We start from the raw sequence: 24,872 nt of genomic DNA on the forward strand, positions 1-24,872 counted from the left end.
GTAGCAATTTAAAAAAAGCAAGTCATTAACCAAAAAACACTCATGCAAATGAGGTTGGTGGAGAGTAGTGAAAACTCACTAAATTTGCATGTTCCCATCGCTGGTGATAGCGATGAGCACATGCGCAGAATAAATGCAAAAGCAAACCCCGAAAAACAACAAATTGAGCTGCCGAAGTCAAGTACCCCCCCCCCCCCAACAGCGATAGAGATGCCTACTGCCTCCCGCCGCCAAGCAACGCACCCACACCCCAGGCAGCGGGAGAGTTGCCCACTCCCTCATACCACCATGTAATCCCCCCCCAACACCCCCCATACCCCTTACCTTGCTTACAATGGCTGTCCATAGGGATGCCCACTCCCTTCAGCCAGGAGGCCCATCTCTTCAAAATGGCAGTCCTTCCCCTCCCCAGTGCATCCTGGGATGCACCAAGGAGGGGGCTTAAGGCTCTGATTGGCCCAGGTTATTTATGGCTCCTCCTATGGGGGGGAGTTTTGCAGGGGGGGGTTGCGTGACGGTGGGAGAAAGTGGATATCTCTCCTGCTGCTGGGGGGTGTCAGGAGTGCGTTGTTTGGTGATGGGAGGGAGTAGGCATCTCTCTCGCTGCTGGGGTGGGTGTTGGGGATGGTGCTGCTTGGCAGTGGGAGAGAGTGGGCATCTCTCCTGCTGTGGGGTGTTAGCCGGGGGGGGGGCATTGCTTGGTGGGAGGAGGGAGTGGGCATCTATTCCGCTGCGGGGGAGGGAGCGTTTCTTGGCAGGAAGGAGTGGGCATCTCTCCTGCTGCCGGGGAGAGGGGTTAGCAGTGTTGGGTAATTGTGCAACATGGCAGGAGAGAGTGGCCATCTCTCCTGCTGATCTTCAATTTGGGGTTGGTTTTTTTTAAAATTTATTTTAATTTGGGGATGAGGGTGGCCTGAGCTGTCAAACCTTACTTTCCTGTCAGTGCGTGAGCCAATCAGCGCTCAGGCACTGATCAGAAAGTAAGGCAACAACAGCTCAGACCTGTCTGCAAATTTTGGCCACAAATGTAGCGCAACGAGGTTAGATAATCACTCAGTGATTTATAGAGAATCGCTCGGAGTGATCATTTTAATATTAATGGCCTCATTGTACTACATTTGCATGGCAGTATCTGAGACTACTAGAAAATTTGGAAAATACCTCTGTAAACCGTTTTGATAATCCACCGCTAAAATACATGCATACTAAATCAGCTGGAACCAGTTTAGGGAGAACGTTAAAGGAAGATTTTAGTTTTGAAAATCTGCCCCTCAGTCTTTTGAGAACCACCAAGGGATCAAGTTTTCAAAATAAGCATGAGAGAGATTTGCATGCTTGTTTGTCCCATATTAATTCATTAAGGATGACCTGACCTGTTGTTCTATTCTGTTTTTCTCTCTCTCTAGAACTCTTCATATTAACATTCATGTCTGCCCCATCATGTCATTTTAACAATTTGAATAAAAAGAAATTCATATGAAATGGGGTTGACTGACTTAAGCAAGCACTATATTTTAACTATACTGTGCATAGCGCAATGCCACATTTGATTTAAAATGTTTCTTTTCTTCTGCTGCAGATTTTGATCCAGATTGTGGAAGCTTCTTCTGTAATCACATGGGATTTTGATGTGTGCAAAGGTGACATCGTGTTTAACATCTTTCACTCCAAGAGAGCTCCACAGCCTCCTAAAAAGGACACCTTAGCTACTCACAGCATTACGTCACTTGGTGGCAATAACGTGCAACTCATAGACAAAGCATGGCAGCTTGGGCGGGACTACAGCATGGTAGAATCGCCCCTAATCTGCAAAGAAGGAGAAAGTGTGCAGGTAAGCTTGCTAGGAGCACAGCAGCCCTGTTTCATTTAAATGAGCTATAATTTATCTTACAGTAAAATGTTTGTACAGAATCTCCTTTGTAATTGGATGCATGACCAGTGTTAGATACGATGGGGCCCAGAGCAGACACTAGGGAGGGGGTCCCCAAGCTTGCTTTGCAGGCTATACCGCTTTCAACTTCAGGAAGGCTTGGCACACCCTGTGACAAGGGGGTCTAGGGCACTTGCCCTGGTTCGACACTCTTAATGCTGACCCTGGTTAGATGGTACAGTAGTTTGGTACCTATGTGGCATAAATGCTCATGAGCTGAGTCTCTCATTTGAAAGGCAGCTTTGAAATGAGGGGGTAAAAGATGAAGTGAAGGGGTAATAGGCTCAGGAGGAATCTAAGGAAATACTTTTTTTACAGAAAGAGTGGTAGTTGCATGGAACAGTCTTCCAGAAGAGGCGGTGGAGACAGAGACTGTGTCTGAATTCAAGAAAGCGTGGGATAGGCAGTTGGGATCTCTTAGAGAGAGGAAGAAATAATGGTTACTGCGGATGTGCAGACTGGTTGGGCCATTTGGCCTTTATCTGCCATCATGTTTCTATGTTTCTATCTCCTCATTGTTTTTCACTATCTCCTGGTAATTTTTCTATACTTAATACAACAAAGATCATGGGAACTGTACTATTTGTAGTAGGGGTTCTGGTTTTGAAAGCCATTATAGATGTTAATAAATTGGGTTCTACGGTAATAAATCAATATTAAAACACAGGTGTAGCCATCCATAGAAGTGATTGCCTAGCAGTGCTTGAACACCTAATAGTTTTTCTGTGGAAATAAACAGATTTGCCTCTCAATAGTACTGCTGTTTTAAATTCATTCAAATACTAAGCTTGGTAAGGATATTAGTGAGTCACTTAATTTTTAACACAGGGTAGGCCAAAAGTAGATATACAGCAGTGTATCACAAACTGTGTGCCTCCTGAAATTTCAGGTGCGCCGCGAGACGCTGGGGAGAAGGAGAGGCACTGGTGCCGGCTGACTGCCTACAGGACGTGCCTCTCGGCACATCCTGTAAGCAGCCAGCTGGCACCAGTGCTCCTCCTTTCTGCGCGTCTTCCCTGCCAGCACCCCCACAGCGGCTCAAGCCCTTCTGGAGGGCCTTCACGCATGTGCAGACATCATCATGATGATGTCACACACTTCCAGGATGTCTCGAGCTGTGGCCACAATGTTTAGTGTGCTGCAGCTCAACAAAGTTTGCAGGACACTAATAGTATACAGTTGACTCCACCTAAGTGCACGCCGGTTAAGCGCACGCTTCGGTTATCTGCAGCCTACCACCATGGTCCCGTTTTTTTACATTAAAATCAATGTACGTAAACTCTGGATAATTGCAATTCTGATAAGCACACAATCCGCGTATGCCCCACCTCTATTCGTTCACATTACGTTCACTCCGGTTAAAAGCAATCACATTCCCACTTTGATGAGCCACATGTTTCGGATCAGCAGTCTAGGCCTGGCCAAGTGTTCGAACTTTTGAAACTGCACCATGGCGTCTCGTGGAGAGAAATCTTTGTCTTTGGCTGAACGTGTCCAACACGCTGGTCAAAAGTCATTGTCTGGCTGAACGTGTCGATGTCTTAAAGAGACGTGACCAACAGGAGAGTCAGGTCTCTATTGCAAAACATTACAGCATTCATCCTAGACAGATTTCTCATATTCACAAAAATAAAGCAAGCTATATTGAAAGGCTAGCAAAATAACAGCAATCCTACCAGGAAACGGAAAAGAATTGGGAAGGCTGGAGACATTGAACAGGCGTTGTTGCGATGGTTTGCTGAAGCTAGAAGTCGTTAACTGCCAATCAGTGGACCTCTGCTAATGGAGAAAGCACAGCTATTCAAAGAACTGGGCGTAGAAGACTTCAAAGTAATAAATGGATGGCTGGACAGGTGGAAGGTTCGTAACAACATAAAATTTAAGAAGCAGCATGGCAAAAAACAAGACGCGGATGAGTTTGGTTCAGAAAGATGGGTCATGGAAGTGTTGCCATCAGTCATTTGTGGATATGAACCATGCGATGTTTTCAACGCCGATGAGACGGGCCTGTACTGGCGTGCCATCCCTGATGGAACATTGGCTTTCAAACACAGCTAAACTGTTGGCTTCAAGGTGCAAAATGAATGATTGACATTGCTGCTCAGTTGCAATATGGACGGTAGTGAAAAGCTCAAGCCACTGGTGATTGGGAAGAATCGAAATCCTCAGTGCTTCAAAAACATTACCAATGCCTGCCTGTTGAATATGAAAGCAACAAAAATGCATGGATGATGGCGACACTGTGGATTGAATGGTTGCAGAAGCTTGACAATCTAATGAGAAGGCATAGGAGGCACATTGTAATGCTGTGTGCAGCACACAGCAATGACATAAGACATCAAACTCATGTTTCTGCCACCAAACACGACCTCTTTGACCCAACCAATGGACAAGGGAATAATCGCCAACTTCAAACATCATTACAGGTCACTAATCTTAAGATATGTGATGGCAGTGATTGATGCAAGTTGCTGAGCTCGTGAGAAAAATGACAGTGCTCAACTCTCTTCACATGGTACGGGAGGCGTGGAGTCGAATCTCATCATCCACAATTTCAAATTGCTATCGACAGGCAATCTTCGTTCACACATCTGATGAGACAACTGAAGCTGACATGTCATCCATTGAACTCCCAGTTGGATTCTCGCCACAAGAGTTTGAGCTGTATGTCGCAGTTGACAACGATGTGCCCACATCATCTGACAGCACTAATTCTGATATCTGTACAGTCATAAAAGACACTGCAGACAACCAAGAGTCTGATTAGGATGGAGATACTACTGCGGTCATCACGACTAATGAAACACCTGCAGAGATTGTTTCCTTCTCGGACACGCTGTGTCGCGACTATGGACAGTTTTACAGCATCAGTAGTCAGATACACAGCCTGAATCGTGCAATCTGCGTGCAGAAAACAATGACTGATTATTTCAGTAGAAAGTTGGTATAAAAAAAGGTTTAGAAAGGTTGCTTTAGACAGATCAGTACTGTTTCTAAAACTGAACTGTTGAATTGTTTACGGTGTGTTTTTTGCTGAATAAAAGTTTTATTGCATTTGACTACAGCGTGTTGTGGTTTTTCATGACTAAAAATTGCACACTCTGTTTAAGCGCATGTCGTGGTCCGGTCCGGTCCGGAGGCCTTGCACTTAAGCGAAGTCGACTGTACAGTATTTATTCATTTATTTCTTTTTATTTTACAGGTGTCATGAATAACATTTGTGTGAACTTTTTGTTGGTTACATCGTTTCGCTTTTTCTTGATTATCATTTGGTATTGTATTATACCTGCACAATAAAAAGAAAATATGAATAAATACTGTATACCTACTTGTGGCCCACCCTGTATATGAGAAGATTTGCTGCATTTTAAAGAACATATGAAACCATCTGAGCTAATCAGCATGAGTCTTTACCCATCCTCCCCAAGCCTTAACTGGAAAACTTATGGACATGTTACATGTTTGACACCTTTGTGTTCATAACAGAAAAGTATCATCTTTACTCTTTGTTTATGACATCCATTCCCCTCCTTCATTCATTCATGTGTCCACTTGCTGAATATGCAAGATAATTTCAATTTCTGCTTGTGGGAATTTCTGAGACACTGCTTTGTCTCTTTTGTTTGCAGGGATCCCATGTTACCCGATGGCCAGGGTTTTATATCCTGCAATGGAAATTTCATAGCATGCCTGCCTGTGCAACCACAAGCCTACCCCGGGTAGATGATGTACTCGCCTCTCTGCAAGTTTCTTCTCACAAATGTAAAGTAATGTACTACACAGAAGTAATTGGGTCTGAGGATTTCAGGTAAGGAGAGCAGCACTGCTCTCTCCATTTTTTTAATTTCTTACACTGCTTTTTGTATTTCTTGTAAATAAGCAGAAAACACTTACTGTACAATAAAAAGCCTAATTGGACCATAGGACCTAAACCCAAATGACAGCCGGTTCTATCAGAAAAGAGACTATATTCTGCGCTGCAGAAGTCATGTTTTTTGGTCTAAATTTATGGATGCAACTAGCTATTTCAAAGTACAATTATTTCCCAAATCTGATCTTCATTAATCACCCCCCCTTTACGAACCTGCGTCAGAGCTAATACTGTGGAGGCTGGTGAATAAAAACTTAACATGGCTTTGTAAAAAGAGGGGGGGGGGGGATAAGTTTTACACCTCATGGAATATGTAGTCTAAAGCAGTTAGGAAAAAAAATTAATTTTATGGACATCAGTAAAAAAAAAAAAAAAAAGGAACAACACCATGAGCTTGCATTCATAGATGTTAATGGGGCAGAGGTGCAATAATCAGAAAAAAGGGGTAAGATCTAACCAATAACCCGTATAGGGGCATAATTTGGAATACTATGATTTGTTTGGATGCTATATTTCAGTACAGAATAAAGAGGTTAGATGTGGTCAAGGGCAAAGCAACCAAAATGGTGTGGTACCTACACCCCAGAACACATGAGAAGAGATTTGAGGACCTAAATAGTCATACCCTGGGAAAGAAGGTGAGACAAGAGAAATAGGATGGAGATCTTTAAACATTTAAAAGGTAAAAAGCACTAGCAAACCTTTACTAAAGGAGGGAAGCTATGGAACTTGAACATGATATGATGATGTGCAAGGAGAATGAAAACAATATCAAGAAGTGGGGGGGGGGGGGTTCACGGAGAGGATGGTAGTGGTTGATTGTCCTTCTGAGTAAGATTTGTAGAGACTGTGACTGAATTCAGAAAGGACTGGGATACACAAAATGGAAACCAAGAAATCAGTACCTATGCTCAAAACACTGGAATGGCTTTTTTTGCATTTCTAAGAAGTCAAAGATAGGTCACTTTGGTCTTATTTGACAGTACAGTATATACTATTTTGATTGATTTTTGGACTGAAAAGGTCCAATCACATATTACAGTATTATTATAGATTGCACTAGTTGTCAATAGAGGTAAGAGTGATTTTCAAATTTGGTTGTATATGTGTTAAGGCCTTGAATGGGTTATTACCAAGCTACCTTCTTCATCACTTTAAATTTGCCAATAGGAAACAGCTACGCAAATTAGAAATATATCTATTTCTAATTCATATCTGGCCTTCAGAAAATCTCTGAAAACATACTTGTTTAGCAAATACTTTGATTAATCTATTGTAATCAAACTGTAAATGTTCAGTATTCATATCTTTTGTTAACTGCACAGAACCGTGAGGTAGCTGCGGTATAAAAGAATCTTTGTTATGTTGTTTTTGATGGCTTTTTATTTGATTTGAATGGAAGAAACATATGAACATAATAGAACATTCACTGTAAGTTAGAAGAATTGGTTTGATGTTAGCATCCATGAAATAACTCATTATTTGAAAGTTTGCTGTTATAGCCACAGATAGTTTCACAATGTAACTAGTATTTTAAATGACATTATGTATTTCTAAACTATCTGCTGCTGTTTTAACCTTGTTCAATCAGTTTTTTAGCAATCCATTTTCTAGATATATAAGTTAAGTAACATGGCATTGCTTTTCTTTCACCTATCTCAGGGGCTCTATGACCAGCTTGGAATCGAGCCATAGTGGATTCTCTCAGCTCAGTGCTGCCACCACCTCTTCAAGCCAGTCTCACTCCAGCTCCATGGTCTCCAGGTAGTGCTACAGCAGCATCAATAATAGCCCAATTCATATAAGCAGTGGATGAGCTAGCAGGAGCCATCTTTGCTGAATCCATTGTGGCGTCAACAACACCAAAGCAAGGCACTGAAAAGGCCTGCTTCCATTGAAAATATAGCAATCTCGTATTTAGCTATTCGATAACTGGAATCCAATTTAATATACTCAACAACCTTATACTTCCAGTATTGTCATTTAAGTTAAGTACTTCACTAAAATGAATCATTTATGAATATCAGAAGAATTACATATGAAATAAATGGTAAAAAATAATTAAAAAACAACTAATATAAATTTGATCCAATGAAGATCGGGTTCAGTGATTTGTTTCACGGGAACCATTGGGGTAGTTTGACCTTCTGAGGATCGTTACCATCCTTAATACCATTGAAAACATAGCATTTAATGTTTTTGACATGGGTGGGAGGGGTTGACGGTTTTTGTGTTTGAGGATTTTGAGGTGGTGGGTTTTTGGTTTGGTTTTTTTCTTTTAACCCTAGTATAAACTCATTTTCTTTTACTCAGTAGTGATAGATTTTTATAAAGCATGCATGTATAAAACTGTGATGAAATGCAAAACAGAACTCTTTAGAAGAGGAATGTATCGTGTCAGTTAATTTAAAAAACAGATTTTCCTCTGTAAAAAAGCTAAACATTTAGCACCAAACATTAACCCCATCATCATTTGTGGGACTTTTTTTTTTTCTTCACTTTATTCCTTGCATGGAGGGGTTCCCAGTTTGTGTTTTTGTTATGTTTTGTGATAACCAGATCTATATAATAAAATTAACAATCATTTCTCATCCAGCACTTCATCACTAACTAACAAATCTTTAAAAAGTTTTTTGTTTTTTTTTAACTGGAGATGGGTGACTGAATGTTGACACCATAAATTGGCATCTCTGTCTCCTAGCATGAGCAAGGTGTTTTTTTTTCTTTTTTCATGTTTAAGTATCTTTGACCTGCATTTTTTTGGCTACCCCGGTATGCTTGTCTTAAATGGAGGCTGTGAGGCCCTTTTGCAAACAACCCATGGTCAGGACTTACTGTTTATCATTGTGCTGGCAAAGCTTGACTTTTGGCATGAAGGGGTTAAAAGTATATTTTTAGCCCTTGAGCCATGACCAATGTATAAATTTTGTTTTGTTTTGTTTTGTTTTTTTTTGTCTTATTGTGTATTTTACAGTGAGCCCCTACAAATAGCTGAACATGGGCTTGCCCTTGCCACACCTAGCCCTGACCCGAAGGCTGGTCCAGATGGGGTCCTCAGGTTCTCCCAAGCCCCTTCCTTCTGGGGCCACCATTTTTCTACTCTATACACCTTACGCCCTCTTCCCTTCCTTAAGTGGCCACCATCTTGGCGCCTTTCCTCCGTGCGGGAGGGTGGGGCAGTACTCTCCTCTGAGATTGAGGCCACTTCCACACCATGACACCATCTCCCTACAGTCGTGCCTGAATTCCACCAGCCCTTGGGGAGCAGGACTCTCAAGTGGCTGGCCAAAGACCCTAAGCTACCTCTACATAGCCGGGCTGGACCAGATTGTTAGGGGGGGAAAAATACAGGACACAGTCCATTGATGGACACCGTGCTGAAATGTACATTATTCAGGAATACTCATATTGATATCCAACCAGCAGTGAGATGCAAGAAACAAGCTTGAAATCTGAGCACAACTGTCAATCACTATTATCTGTGGCCAAAAGTTTCAACAGGGAGCATTGTTCAAATATTCAAATGGAAGAACATATGCTGCCCCTCGCACCTCCTGACAAAACACTAATAAGCTGAAGACTTACAGGCTTCTTCAAGGACTGCAATAAACGTCTGTCTGTTAAAACTTGCTATTATAATATATTCTGATGCTATCAGGAAAAAGGGCTTTTATGCTGGAGCAAATATCCACTGAGAACTTTCAAACAGATTTTCCTTAGCTAGAATTTTTATGGGATTTGTTTGCAATTATGGACACAGTGTTTGGAGATACTTGTCTGTGAAGGAGCACTTGATCTCGGAACCCAGCCTCTCCTCCCTCTGGATGCTGCAGCGATGGTGTCGAAACACGATACCCTTCATTTATCGTCTGTTGCTATGGAAGCCATACACTCAATGTTAACTCTGCTGTAGGCTCAAGGATAAAGTGCTTGTTTATGTATTAAAGTATCTTTGATCATTTGCAAAAGGGAGCTGTGGAAGATGTAAATGGTAAATGCTTATCAAATATGAGGTCAAATAATGTCTTTAATATGACCTATTTATAGGGCTGTGTACATTTTAGTGCATTTAAATAATATTCATCAAAAAACTTGCCATAGAACCCTTTTGGTTTCTTCCCGAGCTGGTTCTTGTAGGCTGTGGTGAGGTTCAGTTGAAGAGTGTTGCCCTTGTAAAAGGTTTTGTTAATATCTTGCTGGTAGCAAAAGGCAGTATGGCCAGAATCTGCAGAAAGCGGTATCCTGCTGTTTTGTGTTTAGTTTTGTTCTTAAAACAGTTTTAATGTACAGTATTTTTATGTCTAAAGCATTACATAATCCTAGACTAAACTTCTGAAAGACTTGTTAAATTATGAAAAAATCTTGTTGCAAACTTGTTCTCTGAGGTGATAAGCTCGCGTTGAAATCACATTTTGCAAAGGAATCCAATGCCAATGTTTCTTGCACTGTATTATCAAGAGAGTTTGTTCTGGGAACAGCTTCTTTAAGGAGATCACTGTGCAAAGGAGTAATTTTGTTCTTGAAGCACAAAGTGTAAAACTGCAGCCTTGAATTAAAGATCACCAGCATGAGGGTTTAGCTAAGAAAAATGGTAAAGAGCACACATTGAACTAAAAGTGAGGCTTGTTAGATCACTAGATGGAAAATAAAATCGCATGCCCTACTTTTGATAAACTGATTTTGATATATCTTGTAGTCTGTTTTAAAATGTGCACTAATCTTTGGAATAAAACTATAGCCACTATTGCTAGTCCTCTTGGTTCAGACTCTTATCACATAGTAGATTTGTAACATTCTGCCATCTCTGAGTGCTGGTGAGGCTTGAGGGAGGGTGATATACTTTAAGCCCAGAGAAGGGGGAAAAAGACAGCAGGGACTCCTGGCTAGAGAATGACATGGAGACAAATTTTCCCCTGTCCCCCACAGGAATTCATTTTCCCATCCCCGCTAGTTCTTTTCCTGTCCCTACCCCATTTCTGCAAACTCCGTCCTCATCTGCCCAAGCCTCAAACACTTTAAGATCATAAGTGTTCGAGTCCTGTGCGGTTAAGACAGAGCTTACAGGAATGGGGCAAGAACAAGGACAGTGGAAAAACTCACAGGGACGGGGAAATTGAGTTCCCACGGGAACAGGGAAAAAAATTGTCCCTGTGTCATTCTCTACTCCTTGCCACACGGTAGCTCTGTAGAGATTTCCCTCCAGCACTCTTGACAGTCACCTTGTAGAGAATGACATAGTGACAAAATTCATTACCTGTGGATTACTGTGGGACACCATCTCCATGTCATTTTTTTAAAGAGAGGGGGAAGAATTATGAATGGGTACAACCATCAAGCCTTGCATTGAAGAATGCTGGTGTAGAAGGTTGGACATTGAGATAGACACTAAAGATTGTTTCCTGTGGTTATCTGCGTGGACGGGAATGGTGATGATTTTGTCACCATTTCATTCTCTAGCCTGGGCAGGAGGATGTACAAACATATGAGTAGACAAGTAGGTTCAAAGATGAAATACCTATGACCATAAATTTGCAACTCCTTCCAGTACTTTTTTTTGTCATTAGTTAGCTTCTTCGACATATTTTCAGTTTCCTCTTAGGTTTGCTTTTGCAATTTGACTATACTGGGGTCAAATTTGCAGTGTTTTATTAGCCTCTGTCAGGTTACTAGTGCATGCATCACTCTTCACATGGTGTGCTGCAAAATTATATAAAATACATAGAATAACTTGTATGGTGTTCATGACCAAAATAGCTTCATTACTTTCTTTATGCAGGTAAAACTGATGATATAAATGCAATGTTGTGGATATAAAGTAAAATGTGTACATACAGAGAAGCAAAATGAAATTGAAACTCATAGATCTCCTTACTTATTTGAAGTCTGTGACAGTGCTTCACCGTGAAGGTATCAGTTGTGTAAAAGTAGTAATGCACACATACATAGAAACAATTCTGTCACTATGCATCATAGAGAATATTACAGTGGAACAACTATGATCTTTGTATTAATTTCCTGGCTTCTGTAGGTTTTGTGGGCCAGAGCCAGCTTACATCCACCATTATACACCTACAATCATACTTCCTCAGCCTCTCGGTCATGGGGTTGGGAGCAGGGTCAGGCCCGTAATGCTTATTTTACCTAGGTTATAATGGCAAAAAAAGAAGACATTCAAAAATACGTTTGCAAGTTTGGCCTATTCACAAGAAACTTGTGAATGGGGAGATGACTGGGAATACACGGACATGGCCTTAAGAATAAATGTCTAGAAAAAGTGCATTTAAAAATGTTTCAAAATCGGGGACCATCTTTTATGCATGTGGCTCCTAAGATTTATAGAGCTAGATCCCTGGTCACAGTAGCCAAATTTGACCTTCAAAGTGCTGGAATTCAACCAACAGTCTACTATTATACCAAAAAGGTTAATAGTATTTTAATAAGACTTAATTTGTGCTCCTATCAATAATAAATATTTGCCATGTTCTAGGTATAAGGGCTTTTTTATATAAATATAGACTTTATTCTCCTTGATCTGATCCATCATGTTAACCCTTTGGTGTTAGAAATCCAGGTCTTTTCAGCTTGTTGTTTTGGGGTTTTTTCTATCCTGATACATCCAACTTCCATCATCGGGATTCACTTAAGTAGTACTGTAGTGCCAACTCACACAGGTATAAAATAGCAGCAGCATCTCCACAGATGTTTTCAGGGAAAAGGCAACTCAAGAAAACTACGGTGGCCTTTTGGATTGCTGGAAAATGGCCCATGAAGTGCAAGTATGTTAACTTGCTCCTTTGGGGGGGGGGGTGAATCTAGAGTTTAAAGCACATAAGGTCCCAACTAACAAGAGCTATTTTAGGAGTAGTAACTCTTAATCCAATCCTGCAACAGATAACTCTTAATCTCTTAGCCTGCAGTGTCATAGATTGCATTCATTGGCTCTAAGGTCTTGCCTTTTGCTCAGAATAAATGGATGAGTCAGGCATAGAAAAGCAAACGGTCAGACTGTCTTGTGATTTTACTAGTTAACTTTAAGAGATGCTATTTATCTTGATGTTGGGGAGTGGCTATCGAGTACTGAATTAAACTAAAACATTGGTTCTGATTTCATACTTTCAAACTGTATGGATTTCAACCAGAAGGCATGCCCTTTTGCTTGAAAGAGAAAGTAACAAGACCTAAAGTCAGATACTTAGTCGGTTTCTCCCTTCTTATCTGTGAGAAAAATGCTTAGTCCATGCAGTCCTTCATCTAATAAAAATACTAATAGTTAAATATGCAGTGCTAGAATCATCTTGGTTTTCCTCCACTGTGCTATCGACATTTTGCTTTCATCTTTACAATCAGCACTGACTTATTTGTCATTTTCCTATCCCTTAACCACTGCTATTTCTTCTCCCACTTTTTTTGGCTATTTAGTGGTTACATATCAAATTCTGTAAATGTTTTGTAAACATATTACCTCACTCTGGTAATAGTAATAAAAAATAGTCTTTAAAAGATTTTTTAAATTGTTACTAATAAATGTGAACCTGGATAAGCGTGTGGTCTATGTTTTGGGGGTTATTTTAGAAAGATGTGACTTATTGCACATAGCCCTAGCAGCACACTGGGGAAAGGAGCCACCCCTCGTCATTATGCCTGTTCTGTCTACAGAAACTGAATTATTAACTAAGAAAAAAACTGCTCCAGATTTGTGAGAATTGGGGATATTAAACTTTGGTGGTCTTAGTTTTGATGAGGACCAGAGCAAACATTTTCTAAGAGTTATGTCTACTAAAATGCATTCAACCCTAAAAAGTGCTTAGCACGCACAAAAAACGCTTACCACAAAATGTCATGAAGTGTTTTGTGATAAGCTGTTTGTGTATGCTAAGCACACAGTATGTACTTTTTTGTGTTACTTTTCTGGAAGGGGGTGTCAGGGCAGAGAATGGATATTCAACTAGCCTATTCTGAATATCATGCACTAAGATTGCAAGATAGTGGGGTCTAGAAATTTAAAATAAAAATAACTAGTTAATGCATGCTTAAGGCAAGAGCCTATAGTGTCTCCTAAATACGAGGTGGTAAGTGCTCCCCTATCAGTTATTTTCAGGTTGCATGCACTAATGCGAGCATTAACACACAATCTGAAAGATACAGGGCTTAGTCTGCAGTCCAGTGTTAGTGCATATTAAGCCCAGTTGCTAATGCAGTTTAGTAGACATAACACTTAAGTTACTGAGAACCTGATTCTCAAAACTTACCGTTCCCTTAACAATGGTTGCTAAACCAGTTCCAGCTGGTATCACATGGTAATATTTTACTGACTCATTATCAGAATGGCTCATTGTCGTCTTTTCCGAGCTTTCTAGCAGTCTCTGACTCTGCCATGCAAATGTACAATGAGGTCATTTAATATTAAAATGGGCTCATTAATATTTAAAGGAGCACTCCAGGTGATTCTCTATCCTCTCTGAGTGATTCCCTAACCTCGTCCCACATTTGCGGGAAAAAGTTTGCTGCAGTACTCTGAGACTTCTCCCTATTGAAGGAGTTCTTCCACCCCTACTTCCATTTAATGTAACTTCCCCCTATGTTGTTACATAGGCCTCGTATTGTAATTGCTTCCCCTTGCATGAAAGACTAAATGAATTCTTTGGTCTTTACAGAAGAAGATATAAGAGATCTACCTGACCCAGAAATGGTTTTCAAAGGTGATGATGCAGAGGAACTGAAAGAAATCTCAGTGAACCTGAAAGATGTATTAAACCAAATGCACAAATTAAAGAGTAATAAATCACCTGGACTGGATGATATACATGAAATAACTCTACATGAAATTTATGATCTGCTGTTAGTGCTCTGTAACCTGCCTGTCATTAAATCATCTGTAATATCTGAAGATTGGAAGGTAGCCAATGTTATGCCAATTTTTAAAAGGGTTCCAGGGCAGAATTTGGAAATTACAGACCAGTAAGCCTGACTTCAGTGCTGGACAAAATCGTGGAAACAATTATAAAAAAATAAAATTGTGGAACACGGAGGCAAACATTTAATAGGACAGAGTCAGCATAAGTTCAACCAAGGGATGTCTTTTCTCACCAGTTTGCTTTACTTCTTTGAAGGTGTGAATAAGCATGGATAAAGATGAGCCAGTTGATGTAGTGTATCTAGATTTTCAGAAAGCTTTTGACAAAGTTCCTCTTGAGAGTCTCTTGAGAAAATAGAGTCATTGGATAGGAGGTAGTGTTCAGTTGTAGATTAGGGATTGGTTATTGGACAGAAAACAGAGCAGGGTTAAATGGCCATTTTTCTCAGTGGAGCTGGGTAAATAGTGGAGTGTCCACAGAGATCTGTACTGGGACTGGTGCTATTTAACTTATTTATAAATAATCTGTAAATCGGAACGAGTGAGGTAATTAAATTTGCAGATGACACTGAACTGTTCATAGTTAAAACGCACGCAGACTGAAAAATTGCAAGCAAGCCTTAGGACAGGGGTAGGGAACTCCGGTCCTCGAGAGCTGTATGCCAGTTGGGTTTTCAGGATTTCCCCAATGAATATGTATGAGATCTATTTGCATGCACTGCTTTCAGTGCATATTCATTAGGGAAATCCTGAAAACCCAACTGGAATATGGCTTTCGAGGACTGGAGTTCCCTACCCCTGCCTTAGGAGATTGGAAGATTGGACATCCAAATGGTAGATGAAATTTGGAGCCTCTTCTATTAAACTGCTAGCAGTTTCTAACACAGGGAGCCGCACTGCTCCCAAAGCTTATAGAGTTCCTGTGAGCATCGGGAGCAGCACAGGCCATTCAGCATGGCTCTCTGTGCTAAAAACTGCTAGCGCAGTTTAATAGAAGAGGGGTTAATGTGGACAAATGCAAAATGATGCACTGAGGGAAGAATAACCCAAATTATAGTTACCAGATGCTAGGGTCCACCTTGGGGTCAACGTCCAAGAAAGAAATCTGGGTGTTTTTGTAGATAATATACTGAAACCTCTTGAATGTGCAGCGGCAGCCAAAAAATCAAACAGGTTGCTAAGAATTATTAGAAAAGGTATGATAAGATTAAAAATGTTTTAATGCCTCTCTCGCTTCATGGTGCAACCTCACCTTGAGTATTGTGTTCAGTTCTGGTTGCCTTATCTCAAGATGATAAAGGGGATAAAACTATTTGTAAGTGGAAAGACGAAAGAGGCTAGGGCTCTTCAGTTTGGCAAAGAGATGACTGAAGGGTGATATGATTAGTCTACAAAATCCTGAGTGATGTAGAACTGGTACAAGTGCATTGATGTCTAGGGGACACTCGAAGTTACAGTGAAATACTTTTTGAATCAATAGGAGGAAATATTTTTTCACTCAGAGAATAGTTAAGCTCCTGAATATATGGTCAGAGAATGTGGTAAAAGCAGTTAATGTAGCTGGTTTAAAAAAAAGATTTGGGCAATTCCTGGGAAAAGTCTATAGTCTGTTATTGAGACAGACATGGGGGAAGTCACTGCTTGTCCTGGATCAGTAGCATGGAATATTCCAGTTCCGGGTCAGCAGCGTGCAAAAGCCACTGTGCACTGTCCTGGCAAACAAGTGTGGCTGGCACTGAAGATAAGGAGCAGCCAAGCTGGAAGGAAGACGGTGTCCGACGGTTGAGGTAACTGCCTGGGATTCCTGGCTGACCAGAAAGGCTTCCCTCTGATGTCAGCTCTGACATCTGAGGGAAGCTCTCCAGTTGGTTTCAGTGACGGGGGGGTCTAGTATGAGTGTGGGGGACTGCTGAACTCACAGTGATAGGGAGGTAGGGTGTCAGGAGGCTGCAAGTGCAAGGAAAGCTGCCAGTGCTGATCTGAAGGGGAAGGAAGGGAGGCAACTTGGCAGATTCTTTACTGCAGGGACAAGGCTATTCACTGCCCCACGGGTGAATGGCCTTGTACCTGTGGCAACCAGTTAATTATTCCCCCTGTTCCAGCAGGTTACCCACAGGTAACCACGGATAACAGTCTCTGTGTCATTCTCTACTAAACACATAAGTGCTCTATCTGGATAGCAGTGGTTATTTCATTCAACTTTATAATGATCTGACTATATTCAGCCACCAACAACCAAGAATAACAGAGATGGCCAAGAAATTGGAGAAGAATGATACAAGATCAATCTATGAAATGGAACCTATATTGAAAAACAATGATTTGGCATGGCCATGTTTCTATTAATACCTGCAGCTTTAAACCATGTAGGTATTTGGAGAGTGGTTGAATTTTGCTGGTTATTTAACAATGAAAATATGTGAAATATTTAAATTTCAGGAAAAAAATGACTGCAAGGTTTAATATTGACCTAATTTTAAATTACCTGGATTTTTTTCAGAAGTAAACACTAGGTGGCGATATAATTCTCTGACTCTTTTAGAAGTCACTGTTCAACAATGCCAAGAATACATGAAATCAAATGAGAATGTTTCATAATACACCTCATTCCCAGCTCTTAGGAACAGAATAATAAAGCACTCATGGAGGAGAGTGTGGTGTAGAGGTTACAGTTAAAGCCTCAGCACCCTGAGGTTGTGGGTTCAAACCCCAGGCTGTTCCTTTTACCCTGGACAAATCACTTCATCCTCCACTACCCCAGATTACATAAATTGTGAGCCTGCCAGGACAGAGAGGGAACATGCTTAAGTACTTGTATGTAAACCACTTTGAATATTGTTGTAAAACTACAAAAAGTGGTATACAAGTTCCAACCCCTTCCATTTCCTTTTGATCAGAGGATGTGGATATTTTTAACACAACCTTGACATTCTCAATATGTACCCAGGTACCAGATTGTCAATTAAAACGTCTGCTTTTGGCAGCCTAGGATCTGTGCTGGGGCTTCCTGTAGATTTGAATCTACCACCTGGCGAAGATGGAACAAGTGGCCTTAATCACTGAGCCAGGTCAACTGGTTTATAGTCAGCACTCTTTGACATGTGGAATGCCTTACAGTATAGCTGTCACTGCGTAAAAAAGATTTTCCCTCTGGACAAAGGAAACTGCAGAGTGCAGATGCAAACAACAAAGTCCTTGCTATCCACAACCCCCCAATCTCTTATGCAGGAAAAAAAAGTTGGGAAAATACAGGGTGGATTATAGTTTTAAAAAAGGGACCAAGTAGCACACATCTTTTTTTAAAAAATTTTATTTTATTTAGTATTTATACTTAGCTTATAACTTCAGTGCAGCATGAATAGGGTTACCAGATTTTCTAAACGGAGAATCCAGACTCCCTAGGCCTGCCCAGTTCCACCCATCCCTGCCCTGACAGGAGTGCTAAGTGCTCTGATGCTCATAGGAAGGAGTGTTGGAGCATTTAGCGTTCCAGGCCACAGTAGAAACCTCTAACACAACTTAGTAAAAGGTGTGGGGGAGGGGGGATGTATTTTTATCAATATATCATTGCAGAGTGTGAAAACATAAATGTTATAGCTATAATACCCAGAAATTTGCTCCATTAAGCAAAAATAGCAGAGTTAAAGAAAAACAGAGCTTTCTTTGTATAATCAGTGGAAATGGGCCCCAGCATGGGCTTTACAACAATTTTAAAAATGATTTTCTGATCAAGCACAATCAAATTCATGCGAAAAACTTCAATTTGCATAGTTTTCCCCAAATTTAATTTTTTTTCTGGATAACCCTAAGATACATTAAAATGAGGTCACTTTTCTGTTGACCCCCTGTGCAATGCAGAAAATGTTCTATAAAAACAGATGTCATGCAGTATTAACAAGGAACTAGACAGTGGCAGTGTACACATTCCTTCACTGTTTACCAGCCTTTGCAGTTAGGATTTCTTTTGGTATTTGATATCTATTTTTAAAGAAATCTCTTCAGACTTTAGTTCAGATTGTTTGTCAAAAAAACATTTTTCTAAAAAAAAAAAAAAGTTTATTGAACCTACCAGCTAAAAGATTCATCCCAAAATGAAAGAGGCAGGTACAGCCTATGCTAGCCACACATTCTTCAGGATGACCATTGACCACCCCTATGCACATCCAGGGTAAGATTTCACTTGTGAGCACCCATAGGCAGTGGTAGGAAGGGAAGAGGTCCTTCATTTCTCTCCACCTTGATTATCCCTGCCCAGATCCTGCTCTTTCCTGTGCTCCCTGAGTAGCAGCAGTTTGCTGTTCCTCTAACAAAATTTAGCTTGGCATCTACTGGTCCTTCACATTCTCAGGTCCTGCAGTGCCTTGTTCCAACTAGAGAGTGACACTGGGACAACTTAAGCTCTGTCTTGACATAACATAACTTTATTTTTCTATACCGCCTCAATCAAAAGAATTCTAGGCGGTTTACACAAAAGAGAAAAAACTGGACAATCAGCGAAATACAAAATATTAATGGTAAAAATACAGCATATTAACTAAAAAGAGAATACAAATATTTATGTTAATACAGTAAAATTATTATGTTAAGAATAAAACCTCGAATTAAGAGATAAATTTATCAAATAGTACTGTCTTAATTTCTTTTCGGAAGGCGCCATAAGACAGCATGGCTCCACTAATGTAGTTACCCAACCAAGACTGTTGTTTACTTGCTTGAAATGCGAGCATCCTGTCTAAGAAAGACCTAAATTTACATCCTAAAATCTTCAGGTGTGCAAATAATTACAGTTCCTGGTTATCCTCATGGGGTTATATAGCACAAAATGAGATAAAAGGTAGGTAGGGACCAATCCCCAGACCAACTTAAAACAAAGGCAAGAAAATTTAAATATTAGGCCAAGAACTCTTGCTTTGGGGGCTACATTTCTTGTTAAATTTCCTGCAAAGTGTTATGTATTTTATCAAGATAAGAATTTTCTTTTATTTGAGCCTAAAAAACTTTTTGAATTTATTGGATCAAAAGATAGATTGGTAACCATGTCTAGTGATGTATGACCTACATCCGGCTGTAATTCGGGAATCTAATGTCTTGACCTTAAGTTAATTAATTTTTATTATTTCTGATTGGAAGTTTATTTCTTTTCTTGATCCTTATTTTTGTGGACTAAATAAGAGATAGTTAATGTTTCCTTTATATGTTTATTGAATATAATTTCTGGATCTGTAGCAACTTGCAAAAGCAATGCTTGTATCTAAAATTGAAAATCTTATTAAAAAAATTTTAATATTACTTGTACGTCCACTGGTAATCAGGCTCAAGCCTCGAACACTGATGATTTTAAAGCGTATGAGACTTGTGCAGATGAGGAAAGAGCTTAGGCATTGGTGAAATGAGGCATTATGACATCACAATCTGAGCTCTAGAATGTTGCTACTTATGATTCTAAAGTGTTTGAGGCTTGTGCAGATGAGGACGGAGCTTGCAGGAAAGGGGCAGGGACAGGAAAAGTACTCACGGGGAACAGGGAAAAATTTGGCTCTGTGTCATTCTCTAGTCCCAACCCCTCCTCTTGTAAGGCTTCCTTCTACTAAGGAAGATTGCGAGACACTGTCTTTTTTTTTTTTTTTATTTCTTTATTGATATTTTGAACTTGACAATGTATACATTTGAAAAATCGAGAAAAAAAAACTATATGAAAATACACTATTAACATCGGAAATATTACAATAAAAATTTTAAATCCCTTCTTAACCTATATCTGTCCTCTTTTTTATCTGGAGCTATATAGTAACCCTAAGCATGCTGGAGCCTGTCAAAATCTATCATTGGAAAATGTTTCCTACACTGTTCTGAAATCCAGGTCTCCTCCCCAGTGTGAGGTTCTGCCACCACCATTCTCCCAACCTCTGTGCCATACCCCAGTGCTCTGATCATCTCTAGGCTGCTGTCTCTGGGACTGTTTTCTCTGTGGTGGCTTATATGTGGTGACATGTGCCAAAGTCATGCACGTGTACTGGCCAAGCAGAGCAGACAGACACAGCCATATTATTAGATGTCCTGGGGACCTCCCAGCCAGCAGGTTTTCAGGATATCCCTAATGAATATGCATGAGGCAGATTTGATTATGTTTAATAGCACTTACAGACCACCCTTCTCAATAACAGCAGAGCGGTTTACAAATTTAAAAACAAACCAAAAAGAAAGGAACCATTGTCAAAAGGAAAGATAAATTGAATATGACAATATAAAAAAGCTGCAGTCTGGAATCCATATAGGTGTAAAGGGGAAGGTGAGAGGCCTAAGAGGGGGGAAGTGTTACAGTTTTGAGAATAGCCAGGTTTTTAGGTGTTTGCGGAAGAGTTGGAGGGAGCTTGAGGTTCGGAGTGGGGAGGTTATTCCATATAAAATGCTATTAACCCCCACCCTCCCCAACCCTTCCTATTATATAATCAAATACAATGTACAATATACATTAATAAAATTATCCCCCCTCCCCCCTCATAATTGAACCTGTAAATCAAGGGAAAATAATCATTTAATCATTGCAATATTTTGTTAATGGATCCCACGCATCTTGAAATTTTCTAAAACACCCTCGCTGTATTGCAATATATTTTTCCATTTTATATAGGGAATTGCATCAAAAATTATAGTTTAGTCTACTCCAGTTTTTCCAATTGTACCTAATTTGTTGAATGGCAACCCCGGTCATTATGAGTAATAATTTGTTATTATTTAAAGAAATTTGACTTTTTGCTCTCATTGCCATAACAAACAACACAGTATCATATGACAATGCCACTGGATTGTCTAATAAACAATTAATTTGGTCCCAAATTGATTTCCAAAAGGTCATAATAAATGGACAATAGAACAATAAATGCTCTAAAGTCCCTGCTTCGAGATGACAGTGCCAACATCTATTAGACTTAGAGCTATCCAATTTTTGTAACCAAACAGGGGTCCATAACGCTCTATGTAACAGAAAAAAACATGTTTGTCTCATAGATGCTGACACTGTACATCTCAACCTCCAAGTCCAAATTTGTGTCCATTTAGACACAGAAATTTGATGTTTAATCTCTATGCCCCAAATGTCTCTCAGACCAGTGTTTGGTTTCTTTTTAATAAGTCCAGTTAATAATTTATACCATTGGGCAGCCTGATGACCCAGGAAGTCCGCCTGAAAGCATAAGAACTCCATACTATATTGCTCGCTAAGATTTTTCCATTCAGGGAACCCAGCCTGAATGGCCTGCTTCAATTGCAACCATCTAAAACTTTCCGATTTATTAAGGCCATATTTGTATTGCAATTGTGAAAACTCAAGCAGTTTATCATTAGAGATAACATCATTTAATAAACGTATACCTGCAATCATCCAATGCTTCCAGACGATCCTCAGAACCTAATTCAATAGGAATAAGGTGCAGAAGCAAAAAAAAAAATCGGAATTACGTGTCGAAGTCAATCTTGCCAGGTGAACCGAGGGCATGCCTATCGCCTCTCTTATATGCAAATATTCATTAGGGATATCTTGAAAACTTGACTGGCTGGGGGGTCCCTCAGAGCAGGTTCAAGAACTACTGCTCTATTATATAAAATGAGATTAGGCTTTCTTTCTTCACCTCTCTACAGGTATGTAAACCCGCTTTCAAATTCAAAACTCATCATTTGTCTTAATCAGCCAACATATAGAAAGAGAGAACATGACTGCAGATAAGGGCCATATAGCCTATCCAGTTTCCAGCTAGTAATATCTGCTATCCCTTCCTCTCCCTTAGAGATCCTCTGTGCTTTCTGAAAGACTACCAATATGCAAGATATGAAAAATGCTAATAGATGAGGGATAATACGCATTCAGATTCCCAAGGCTAGTATATTGAACTCAATAAACTAAAAGAAATTTGTTCCTACCTTTATTGTCTGGACAGCTCAGCCTCTGTCACCTTTGTCTTCCACATTTTCCAAGATGGATGCCCTTTTGAGTCTCTACAGCAGGGGTGTCAAAGTCCCTCTTTGAGGGCCGCAATCCAGTCGGGTTGTCAGGATTTCCCCAATGAATATGCATGAGATCTATTAGCATACAATGAAAGCAGTGCATGCAAATAGATCTCATGCATATTCATTGGGGAAATCCTGAAAACCCGACTAGATTGCGACCCTCGAGGAGGGACTTTGACACTCCTGCTCTACAATATTTGGGGCTTCCTCAATTTGTAGAGTAGAACAACGATTCTAAAATGAGTCCTTGGGACGTACCCGGATATCCTTGATGAATATGCATGAGATAGATTTGCATGCACTGTCTTCATTGTATGCAAATTCATTGTTGACATCTGAAAACCAGATTGACAGGGTGTAAACCAAGGACTGGGTAGAGTCACCGGTGTGGAGAGACCTAGCTCCTTCCATCCCTCTTATTTCCAATCAGGCAGTGGGTCCACAGGGTGTTTTTTTAATTTTAACTCCAGACAGACAATCCAGTCCTAATATTAAAATACTTTCATTTTTGTAGGGCTTTTCTGGCTACCTTTCGTACATCAGACACTTGTCCTAAATGCGCACAAGCCGCCGCTTCTCTCGGGCATATGTTTTGGACTTGCCAATTGATACATTCTTTTTGGCAGGCAATCATTTCCTCAGTGTCCTGTTTTTGGCGCTGTGTCTGATGCTCTTCACCCCTGCTACTTTTTGGATGTTATAATGTCGTACAACCCAGACCCAGGGGTCTGCAGGATTTCCTGCATCGTGCGACTCTTTTGTATTTCCCCCGCCTACCTTCGGTAATTCTGTTAGTGTCCATGTAAATACAAATATTGTTTTATATAATGACAAATGTCTGTATGTCTCCCTTTTGTTTTTTTAGAAATTTTATTGTAAAACCGCTTAGAAATTTGATAAGTGGGATAACAAACTTTAATGAAACTTGATAAGGAATGTATTTTACAGTATTGGCTCTAGCTTCGGCACCAACTTTGGCTCACTGGCATTCCCTGATGATCACACAAGCTTCATTGGAGTGGAGATTTATAAAAGACATTGACTCCTCTCGGGGACAGTGTTTTACTACCATATGGGAACCTTTCTGGTCCACAATAACACCAGTAGCCGCCTTCTGAATATATAATTATGTTTGTGGGATAGTGATTGCTTGCCTTTATGAGTTTCTCTTTGTTTTTGTGCCCACCTGACATGGGGTTGACATTGGGTGGGAGGGAGGTCTTGGGATTTGGTGGGGGGAGGAAGAGTTTTGGGGTAACTTGTTCTTTACTATATACTGGTTCCTTAGCCAATGTTAACTTGTGGGCCTTGTTCCTATGGCTCTGACAGAGTTTATTTTTATCTTAAGTGCCAATAGGCCTGTGTTTGCTTGTTCATGCGTTTTTTGGAACAGAATACACATGATATTTTTAAATCCCTTCATTTTATAGAATGGTATCTATTATGTAAAAATAAAATTTAGTAGATCCATAAAATGATTAAGGGGCTGGAGGAGTTGTCGTACAGTGAGAGATTAGAGAAACTGGGCCTCTTCTCCCTTGAAAAGAGGAGACTGAGAGGGGACATGATTGAAACATTCAAGGTAATGAAGGGAATAGACTTAGTAGCTAAAGACAGGTAGGTAGGGAGAACGAGAGGGCACTCTCTAAAACTAAAGGGGATAGATTCCGTACAAACATAAGGAAGTTCTTCTTCACCCAGAGAGTGGCAGAAAACTGGAACGCTCTTCTGGAAACTGTTATAGGGGGAAACACCCTCCAGGGACTCAAGACAAAGTTAGACAAGTTCCTGCTGAACCAGAACGTACGCTGGTAGGGCTCGTCTCAGTTAGGGCGCTGGTCTTTGACCTAGGGGCCACCGCGGGAGCGGACTGCTGGGCACGATGGACCACTGGTCTTATGTGCTTATGTTCTTAATCTTCTACAGTTTATAAAACAGCTGCTCAGTTGTTAGCAGCTGAAAGACTATTTTTTTAAATCTGTTTTTCAAAATGTCTATCAGATAACTGCTACAGTACAGCAAAGGCTCACAGAGGAAAATGATTTATTGAAGCAGACTTCCTGCGGCTTGGCCTCGGTTTCTTTTATGCCCGTAAATGGGAACATGCATGAATCAGGCGCCATCTACAATATACCTGTATTACTGGAAACTCACAATGCATGCTCTGTCAGATACAGCAGTTCACTGGGTTACCAGGCCAGCTCCAGCACGCA

General features: G+C 40.3%; 1 protein-coding gene across 4 annotated transcripts in view; it reads left to right on the top strand.

The window, feature by feature from the left end:
- The window catches only part of SEC14L1 (SEC14 like lipid binding 1), a 128,449-nt gene extending 113,761 nt beyond the window's left edge, over positions 1-14,688 (top strand). For 2 of the 4 annotated variants that reach the window (XM_033960771.1, XM_033960772.1), the window contains 4 exons: positions 1,580-1,831; positions 5,560-5,738; positions 7,464-7,565; positions 8,776-10,545. In XM_033960771.1, coding sequence (XP_033816662.1) covers positions 1,580-1,831; positions 5,560-5,738; positions 7,464-7,565; positions 8,776-9,019 — 777 coding nt within the window. In that variant the 3' untranslated portion in view covers positions 9,020-10,545. Of the gene's footprint in view, positions 1-1,579; positions 1,832-5,559; positions 5,739-7,463; positions 8,393-8,775; positions 10,546-14,455 lie in introns of those variants that run through there. The other 2 variants (XM_033960773.1, XM_033960774.1) reach the window with 2 other exon arrangements.
- The last annotated feature ends 10,184 nt before the right edge of the window (positions 14,689-24,872 follow it).

The sequence above is a fragment of the Geotrypetes seraphini genome, chromosome 10 (genome assembly GCF_902459505.1).
Source record: "Geotrypetes seraphini chromosome 10, aGeoSer1.1, whole genome shotgun sequence".
NCBI classification, from domain to species: Eukaryota; Metazoa; Chordata; class Amphibia; order Gymnophiona; family Dermophiidae; genus Geotrypetes; species Geotrypetes seraphini.